General features: G+C 35.0%; 1 protein-coding gene and 1 non-coding gene across 2 annotated transcripts; both read right to left on the minus strand.

The window, feature by feature from the left end:
- Positions 1 to 1,900: 1,900 nt before the first annotated feature.
- Positions 1,901 to 9,588, minus strand: LOC120628932 (dynein regulatory complex protein 10-like). Its single transcript, XM_039897617.1, has 10 exons — positions 9,393 to 9,588; positions 8,707 to 8,951; positions 7,738 to 7,845; positions 7,397 to 7,430; positions 5,805 to 5,957; positions 4,373 to 4,508; positions 3,870 to 4,019; positions 3,065 to 3,194; positions 2,580 to 2,750; positions 1,901 to 1,969 (listed from the first exon to the last, which is right to left on the minus strand). The coding sequence occupies exons 1-10, from the start codon at positions 9,511 to 9,513 to the stop codon at positions 1,901 to 1,903; spliced, it is 1,317 nt and encodes a 438-aa protein (XP_039753551.1). The 5' UTR covers positions 9,514 to 9,588.
- Trnai-aau lies at positions 4,818 to 4,891 on the minus strand. Its single transcript has one exon. It is a non-coding gene; the product is annotated as a tRNA-Ile (tRNA).
- Positions 9,589 to 9,881: the final 293 nt, after the last annotated feature.

Raw genomic sequence — 9,881 nt, forward strand, 5'->3', positions numbered from 1 at the left:
TGTAATATACATAAATCCTTTTCCATCTCATGGCTTAGCATGGTCACTTTAATATAGGGCAGGTACCTGTGGCGTGCATGTAGGGTATGCACAGGGTATGCAGATGATATAAAATGAAGAAAATCTCCTGTAAAAGTTACAAAAAACCTAAGGATATGTAATGTAAGAGTTATAAAAAGCCTACCCTTAAGTATTTATAACTAATACTGGAGATTTCCTTCATTTTATATCATCTGCATACCCTGTGCATACCCACTATGCACGCCACTGGTAGGTACCATATTAGATGGAGGACTATATTTGATAGTTGAGTTGTCTCTCAATAAGTTCAAAGTTTATATAAAACGTAAGCTTACAGAAAAATCCTATTATAACATTAAGGATTATTTAAACGACAAAAAAGCTTGGGTGTGAATTGCTCTAGCTTCATAGCTTAATTTAAATTTACTGGAAGATGGTGATAACAAAAAAATAAATTTACCCGGCTAAGTTTGTTGTGGGCTCTTCTTAGACCAGGGCGCGTTTGGAACCCTCGTAGCTTTAGATTTAAGTTGGCGAACGAAGTTATCACCATCCCGTTACAATTATGTAAACAATTATGTATGAACGCTTCATAAGTGCCTGTGATAGGCCTACATGAATAAAGAAATTTTGAATTTGAATTTGAATTTGATAGGGGACTAGTTACAGTAAATGTACTGTACCTACACCAACATTTAAATCTCAGTCAGAGTAAAATTTCAAATTAGTTTCCTCAGTTTATAGCGCTCCTTCTGATCTATATCTATTTATGTATATAAAAATGTTATGTTGGTTTGTGTACGCTTCAAAAACTCAAAAAGTTCTGCACCGAACGAGCTGAAATTTTAGCGTGATACGCATCAAGGATTGTTTTTATCTATTTTTCTCAACCATTCAATCACAATTTGCCACACCGAAGCGTGGCAGGGTACAAGTTAGTTTTATATAAAAATACGAAATTTGCGAGTGAAGTTATTATTTAATATCTTAATAATAACTCTTTTAGAAGATGTACTACGAGTTATAAAAAACAATAAACTTGAGGATAGGCATTGTAAGAGTTATAAAAAGCCTACCCGTAAGTATTTATAATTCTTACTGGAGATTTTCTTCATTTTATACCATCTGCATACCCTGTGCATACCCTCTATACTCGCCACTAGCTGTCACCTATATATAATGTTGTTTAAACATTTCTTAAGTTCAGTTCAACGGGTACACACCACGATAATATTTTGGATTTGTCGATATTTCGACCCAGTTGCATGGATCGTGGTCCCGTCGTGACCACGACAAGTCCACCAACCCTTGTTCCTGGGAATTACTTAAGTAGGAGATTGTATTTCAAAATGGCATGAATTAGTTCGAATTTTGGCCAAACGAGACAATAAAGATTTATGTAAAGTTATGCCATAGTCGACTAAAAAATTTAAATGCCAAATTATAGATCTTTCTTTACTTATTTATACAAATTTTTCGAAAATTTAATTAACAAGCCTTCAATTTAACAAGCCTTTAAATAGGTACAAAATAAATAATAAAGTTATTTACAAATATTTTAAAGTTCAAGTCCTGCGGTCATAATAAACGATAACGTTGGACGATTCATTTAAAAGTTAATAACACCAAAAGAAGTAAACGAATTTTACGCAAAACGGCCACGATATGGCGTAGAAATAAAAAAAAAAGAGAAGAAAAATTATAAAAGTAGTATAAAAAGGTAACATATCAATTATAAATAGGTACTACTTATAATTGATATGTTAAGGCTACCCATACTTTCATATCACAACTTCTCACGTAACGAAACAAAAACTTGTATAAAGATAGATATAGAAAACATTACGAAAACAGTCTTATATACACGTACAAAAAAAAACTACTTCTTTGCTGCCTTCTTCTCGGCCGCAGCCTGTGCCGCTTGCATTTTCTTCTGTAACTTCTTGAGCTAAAAATGGTAAGATTTAAGGATAGGTTTATGAACAAAGGGAGAAGGCAGATGGCAGAAAGGACAAGCGGATAGCGTAAGGTTAGAATAGAAGAGGAGTTTAGGCTTTCTTCTTCCCTTTTTTGCCTTTGGTTTTGAGCTGCATAAAAATGGAACATTTTATTAAATTTACAAATATTCTATATACCAGGAAGTACTATCATACAGGCAATTTTGAAAAGTCAAGTCTGTCTTTTTGTTGCGACTCCACAACCGGTTTGCAATGCAGATTCCAATCATGAGGAAAGGGCTTTAAAGAAACTAACAACAAAACGTGCTAGTTGATAACAACACTAGTGGGCACGGGTTTCCCCCTACAATAAGAAGGGTTTAGGCCATGCTCGACCGATCTGGCTAATGGCGAATTTTTAGACTTTGGACGCCTGTGAGAACATTATGGAGAACTCCCAGGAAACCGAGTTTCCTCGCTATGTTTTCTTATTTATTTATTTATAGCTTGGTTAGGGGTGCCTTGGTTAGGCTATCACCGCATTTTTCAGTAGAAAATGTAATTAGGAAGTCTTGGCAAATAAATGGCTTGGTTAGAAAAAAACATTGTTGTATAATTTACTTTCTTCTTTTCGGCTCTGTTCGCCAGCACATCTCGCCAAGCCATCTGGATTACCCTCGCGGCGTGTTCCACTTTGAACTTGTTGAGCTTCTCTGTCATCTCTTGGTGGTATTCTTCCTCTCTTTCCGCCATCAATGGAATGTATTCTTTGTCCTGCTCGGCCAGTTTAATCTGAAGGTATATTGAAATATTTTCTAATGTAGCCCAGAAGTTTTCATTTTGGTGCAAAGAACAGAATACGTTGCAATTATTTTGCTTTATCCACTTCCAGTGCCAGGTAATGTACTCTCATACTATAGAAGAATGTTACTTTCAAATGGCGGAATCTAACGATTTGGTATAAAAAAAGTTAAAAATGGTCTTCGAGTCAAAAGAAGCCAGAATTAGTCCTACAAAATCGCTAAGTATAAAAAAAAAACTCTCGAAATAAACAAACCATGGCTTTAATGTAATTTCATTTCAATTATGCAAAAAGGTCCAAATACCTCCAAATTCTCGCATTTCTCCATTTCGTCTTCATATTTCTCCGTGAATTCGTCCAGTTCTACTTGCTTGTCTCCCATCTCAAGGTCGTATTTCTGCAGCCAAGAGAGCAACTGTGTCTCCACTTTGAACCTTAAACATATTAATGCATACCGTGAGGCATTGAATAAATTCTCGTCATAAGAATTTCTACCTGCGCTCCATTTTTACAAACTTGTCTTTTAAGTAATGTAAAACAATCTTATCATTACTTATTAGTGCAGACATGTTTTAAAAATTTAACAAAACAAGTGTGTGTTAAAATAAATATAAACAAACATAATAAAAAAAGGTTTTTGTTTAGTGTGTCTGTCAAGTGTCTTTTATTATTTTCTTAACAATGTAAAATAAGCTTTACACTGAAAAGAAACGAAAATACATAGGTACATTATACACTTAATATTAGAACTTAATAAAAGCTTTCTAATTTGTTTTTATATTTATTACTTATTACTATTAACTACAGAAAGCCCTTGGAACAAAAAATTACGTGACCGTGACGTTTAAAAATACTAAAGACCTATTTCCAAGAGTAAGAAAGACTTTCTTTTTATCTGTATGTTTTTTACTTTTGTCTGACAATTTGCCAGCCCCATCATCTCCTTAGTCAAATACATTAAACTTAGCTTTTATATTTAAATGAATACATATATATATATATAGGAATGAAAGAGATAAAAGTTGCTACTAATGCTTTATAGTAGACGTTCATCGGATGAGATATTGAAAATAACATATTGTTTATGTAAATCCTTGTTACAATGTTACCTTCGTGCGCGTTGATTCTTTTCGTCAATGAGATGCACTCTCAGCAAATTTTCATACATCTCCCTTGATTCCACCTCCTCCTCAAGCAATACCTCGTTCTTGACAATATGAGCGCGGGTAGCCAACACCATTTGACGATCTGAATCTAATCTGAAACGAAAAAAAATTAAGCATAACATTTACAAAAACCAGCCACCATAACCACTGCCAAACGAAAATTTTAACCACTAGAAGTTGGTATTAAACATGGCAAGACACTCACGACCTTGAAAAGAAATATTTAAATACTCTTTTGTTTTGGTCCGAATTTGGAATCTAAATTTCACGAGATTAGCATCTCGAAATTAGTAGATTCGATTTCAGTGTCGGACCAAAAAAATGATACCATCTGAGATATGCGCGTGCACCTTTTATTTTTTTTCTTTTTTGAAAAAGCTTCACGAAAAATAAAAAATAAATATAAGTCTTTACGAACGTGTCTTTATGAGTGTGCACTTACTCACATTTTCTTTTTAAGCTTGACATCTGCCTCGTAGTTAAGTAGAGCCAGCTCTTTCTCCAACTTGGATATTATATCAGCTTTCATCGCCATTGTTTCTTCGAATCTTTTGCTCTCAGTCTTTAAATTCTCCGTGTACTCTGTACAGCAATAAAAAGATTACTTGAGATAGTAAAATACGCCTTTTCTTAACTGACCAACACTTATCATCAGGTGGATGATCTGCTTTATCCGTTAACTAACACTATCAAAGAAAAAAAAACAGATTATAACTCTGTAAGTACGGACGACCAAATTCCTCCTTACAGGAACGTAAAATTAAAATCATCTCGTAGAATGTAGATAAAACATTGAACATAGTAATTAAACAGAGTTTTCTATTTTATGGTTAAATTTTTAAATCGAAAAATAACTAGACAAACATGTTAAAAAAAAAACAAAATTGTAAATGGCCCATGAGGGGATCGAACCCGCGACCTTCGCGTTATTAGCACGACGCTCTAACCAACTGAGCTAATGGGCCTCTGACGATGTGATGGTTATTTTCATAAGTAATCTGTAAAGGTAACATCACCTTGTACTTACTCTTAAAAGACTACTCTTAAAGGATTATACAAAGTGTAATTATTAGGTATTTATTTATGAAATTTTTTTGCTTGAACATGTACAGAAAAGATAGATCTAAATATTCAGCCAAGATTGGCGTGCAAAAATCATTATCATTATTTTAAAACTAATAATAATTAAAATATTACGATGTTATATTAACGCAATAAATTACAAATACAATTTGGTTCCCAAACTTATAATTAATTTTAATACCATAATATTAAAGCATGTCCTCAAATGTCAGCCAATACCAAAATGTTTATTCAAGTTGATTACTCTTCTTAATGTTATATACCTAATTTTTAAAATGAACCTAAATATTCATTTAAATCATAATAATATTCATTCGGAAGATGCTCTTTCAATTTATTTTAAAATATATTAAAATTATTTGTCTTAATGAGATCCAACGGTAGGTTACTGTTTACTCCTTTCACCTACGGTGCAGTGTTGGACGTCTGCCGGTTGAAACAGGCATGATAACTAATTGAAAAACTGTAACAAAAAGGCACTACGCCAAATTTTTTAAATTATAATTATTATATTTAAAAAAAATATTTCTCGCATAAACGCACGCCGCGTTATGGCCGCAGTCGTTACCAAATTACGTATACGTCACATACGTGAACACGTAAAATGCGGCGTTTCACCTGTCAAAGCGAATCACAAGATTTTGCAGTTTTATTTATTAAATAAAACAGCAAAAACTTTGACTTTTTTGACTTTGACTAAATAAATTTTTCATAATGCATGAATCATATAATTAGATAAATACAATGTGTTAACGACTGTGTCACGACCGACTGTGTTATGAAAGTCATACCTACCTCGTATTTTCTCCCTCAGCTTTTCATTAGAACCCTCTAGTTTCCTCGTGTTGATCTTGGCAGTGAGTTCCTCAGCAGCGGTGGTATCCATCTGCCGCACCATCAAGTCGCGAAATTGCTCCAATACTAACAGGTACTCTAGGCCGGGAGCCACTTTTGTCTACAATAGCAATATTAGAGATTTATAAACCAACTAGCTGTTGCCCGCGACTTCGTCTGCGTTTGATTTTGTTTTTTGATGTGGCATTAAATTTAGTTGTAGATCTAAAAAAATGTAAAGTATTCATTCGCTAAGCCTTAAATGAGGGGTTTGCTGCTGTCCGCTGAGGAGTTCTGTCATCTATCTCCAACCACAGTTTGGGCAAAATTAATCACATACCTCTATTGTATAAAAATAATTATTTAAATCGGTTATAATTTGTCGGAGTTCAAATCGTCAAACACTCATTTCCTCTTCCAAATGAACTGAGCTTAATGTCGGGATAAAAAGTATCCTATATTACATCTAAAGATTATGTGTACAAAGTTTCATGAGGATCGGTTTAGTAGTTTTTGCGTGAAAGCGTAACAAACAAACTTACATTGACATTTATAATATTAGTAGGGATAGGGATATCAGCCTTTCAACGTTCTACTACTGTGCACAGGCCGTCTCTGATAAGAGAGAGATTTATAGACCCACCTCGCTTTAATGCGGTTTAGTGGGAGCACAAGACCTCTCTTATGGAAGAGAGGACCTTCTTATAAGAGTGCGTTTTAAAGAATAGGTCTTTTTCAGATCTTTTTCATCAAATTCAATTCAAAATTCATTAATTTCACGTAGGCCAAGAATTTCTATTTGTAGTGACTCCGGTTCGCAAGGCAAATTCTACCGAGAAGAAGCCGGCAAGAAACTCAGCAGTTGCTCTTTTCTAACATCGTTTTACAATTTAACAATCTTTGTTCTATCTTGTGTGAGATGAAAGCGGGACGGCTTGTTTCCAGGCAACCTTGTTACACATAAATTACGTTACACTAATTTCGTGATTTTTTACCCCTCCCCGTCCTTGTCACAGGTAACATTTGTGAGACTCCCTATTATGACATTCCATGCTTTGAAATTTTGCATTTAGAAATTCTTGAATTCAAACAACAGTTCCGAAATCGGTTTATATCCATTTAATGTATTATTTAATAAACATGAACAATCATGATTAAGACAATAATTTCGAGAAATTAAAAAAAAAATGGATTACTTTGTTAAATAAAGAAAACTTAATCATTTTGAGTTCCAAATGTTGTGAGTAGTTTTAATACACAGATTTGGAAATGGGACGTAACGGAATATAGGACCCCCCTGTCAATCAATCTCACACTTCGTCCATCCCCTCCCTCCCCCTTAACGTGATTGCTGGTTGGACGTCCAATGCTGGTTTGTGGACTTTACCCATTATATATTGGTAAGTGTGTTGTACAAATATTATCTTAAAGAAAAACCCAATATCACAAACCCAATAGACAAACCCAGGCCCTAAAACAAGGAAGACAAGCAAGGTCGTTGCAAATGAAGATAGATCTGAACTAAAATGATACTAATCGTAGTTCATAAATACCCACCTCACCAGACTCGATAAATTCAGCTTTCATCTGAAAAAAAACATGAAAATCATTTCAATGAGGTACTTAGAATCAAACAAATGTTATTATGAATTAACTATTTGTAAACGTTGTTAAACCTGTAAAAACCTGAACATCCTATGTAGCTCACAAAGTAAAAAACATGAACGACAAAAAAATGTGATAGCTTTTGGCTTTTCGATATAAGTAAGTGAAAGAAGTCATTTCATGAGGGCCACAAAGAAGATAGTTTACCTAATCATCAAAAAACGAGTAGGTACCTTTATAATTATATTATGTAGATCAATATAAGTAGGTGGGTAATAAAGTGTACAACCTCTTGTATCATTTCTTCGACTTTGGTTCGCAGGGCAGGATAACTGTTCATGATGTACATCAGGTGACCCAGCTCCGGGTTCAGGCGATTCTTTAATGATACGTCACCCTAAGGAATACGATTAGCTAATAAGTTTTCGTGTATAAAAAAAGATGTAAGGGTAAACTTTAGAAATATTAACAAAAAAGTAAGTAAAAGAAAGTATTTTTATGTGCTGTTCTAATCGAGGTCATGTAACCTAAAAGTCCTTAAAATAAAATTATAAGCAGTTTTTAAGTGGCAGCCTTGCAGTGATGGCCTAGTGGGTAAAGCATCGGCTTCCCTTTGGGGGGACCACTTGCGATCCCCGGCACGAATCTCTTACTTTTGGAGTTACGTGTGTTTTTAATTTCAGCAATTAAATATCAATTGCTTCAACGGTGAAGGAAAACATCGTGATTGAGGTTAACCCACACGACCGCCCCACTACAGGACACAGGTCTCCTCTGATAACGAGAAGGGGTAAGGCCACAGTCCACCAAGGTGGCCCACTGCAGATTGGTGGACTCCACACTCCTTTTGAGAACATAATTGAACAGAGCTCTCAGGCGTGCAACCTTTGATATATTTTAATTACTTTAAGTTAACGCACTTAGAAAGAGAGATTGAGATTAGAACTCTGCTCCCCGAAAGTGTAGTCGAAGTCCTACCCACTTAGCTATATAACTGGTATATTTTTAGTCGACATAGGTACACACAACGTGTAACAGAAATGCGAAATAATATTTAAGGTTGCATGAGTATATTTCATAAGGAATCACCCTGTGAAAATATTAAATCAAAGGAATCATATTTATGTTTCCATACGAATGAATTCGAAACATTCTAAGTGTTTACTTCTGACAACCCTATTGAAGATAAATAACCGACGTTATCGTCTATACGTTTCTTCGTATATAGACTAAAACACAGAATTCTAATCGAACTCACCCCCTTAATATCATCCATTGCTGCCATATTAAGCAGACTGGTAGAGAACAGCGGGTTGTCATACTGCTCGAATATAAAAATCAGGTCGTCCATATGCTGAGTTGTTAATATGGAGCTGAGCGTGCGGTACTCTTGTACGAGGTTGGAGAGGCAGAGGGCAAGTTTTGTTTTGTAGACTGCTTCGTCCAGAATCTTCGTGATACGTTCCGCTTGAATGTGGCACTCCAGGTCGATGGGCGATGCAACTTTAATTAGTTAATTACGTGATAAGTAATAACCATTGAATTAAGATCATATGGAATCCTCATTCAGCTATTATTCTATGCAGTGCATTTTGTCTAAAACCAGTGAAAACGCCCTGGGCACGTCTCACTTTACACCCGCGGAGTGTTGCTAGCTCACAAACTTTAAGCATTATGGAGAACTCACAGTTCGTAGAAGCAATTGATATTTTAATAACTTTAAGTACACAACTTAGAAAAGTTAGAAGTGCGTGATGGGATTCGAACTCGACTCCCCGAAAGTGAAGTCGAAGTCCTACCCACTGGGCTATTACCGCTTCCACTAGGCTTTCATAGGTTCTAACGGGTCGAATTCTTTCTTACTTGTATGTTACGGTTCATAATCATTCGACAGTTTATAAACTCGCATGATGATTATAATCTAACATAACATTAAAGACATACCGTTATCCTTAGTAAGATCCTCTTCACCCCTTTCAGTTCCTCCTGATTTACTGCTTCCGGTCTTGGAACTGCCGGAGTAAGTGGATGGCGATTGCAAGGTTCCTGAAGATTGGGTATCCATTTCGCGCTTACAGTTACTGCTTGGTACTTGGTGGTAGAAGAATTTTATGGAAACATTAATTTATTCCTTGATATAATTTTCTTTCTATAAGTCCAATACGTTATCAAGTTTATAGCTGATGTTATGAAAATGTCATGGCAACCCATTGAAGGTATATTTAATGTTACTATAGAAACTGCAACCTGTGAATCTTGTATAGGTACTTTTTTATTCGACACCTAATAGGCATGATGGCAGTGACAAAGAATCGCTAAAATATTGTATTTATCTAATCTTAATATATATAAATCTCCTGTCACGATGTTTGTCCGCGATGGACTCCTAAACTACTTAACCGATTTTACATTAAATTGGCACACCGTGAGCAG

Source organism: Pararge aegeria, chromosome 13 (assembly GCF_905163445.1).
Source record: "Pararge aegeria chromosome 13, ilParAegt1.1, whole genome shotgun sequence".
Taxonomy (NCBI): Eukaryota; Metazoa; Arthropoda; class Insecta; order Lepidoptera; family Nymphalidae; genus Pararge; species Pararge aegeria.

What these genes read in the sequence shown, in the direction of transcription:
- LOC120628932 (XM_039897617.1), bottom strand. Translation starts at nt 9,513, where the DNA reads ATGGATACCCAATCTTCAGGAACCTTGCAATCGCCATCCACTTACTCC. An exon ending in TATCGAGTCTGGTGAGGTGG is followed by an intron (nt 5,958 to 7,396) that starts GTATTTATGAAC and finishes TGTAGACAAAAG; the next exon opens with TGGCTCCCGGCCTAGAGTAC. An exon ending in GTCAAGCTTAAAAAGAAAAT is followed by an intron (nt 4,020 to 4,372) that starts GTGAGTAAGTGC and finishes TTTTCGTTTCAG; the next exon opens with ATTAGATTCAGATCGTCAAA.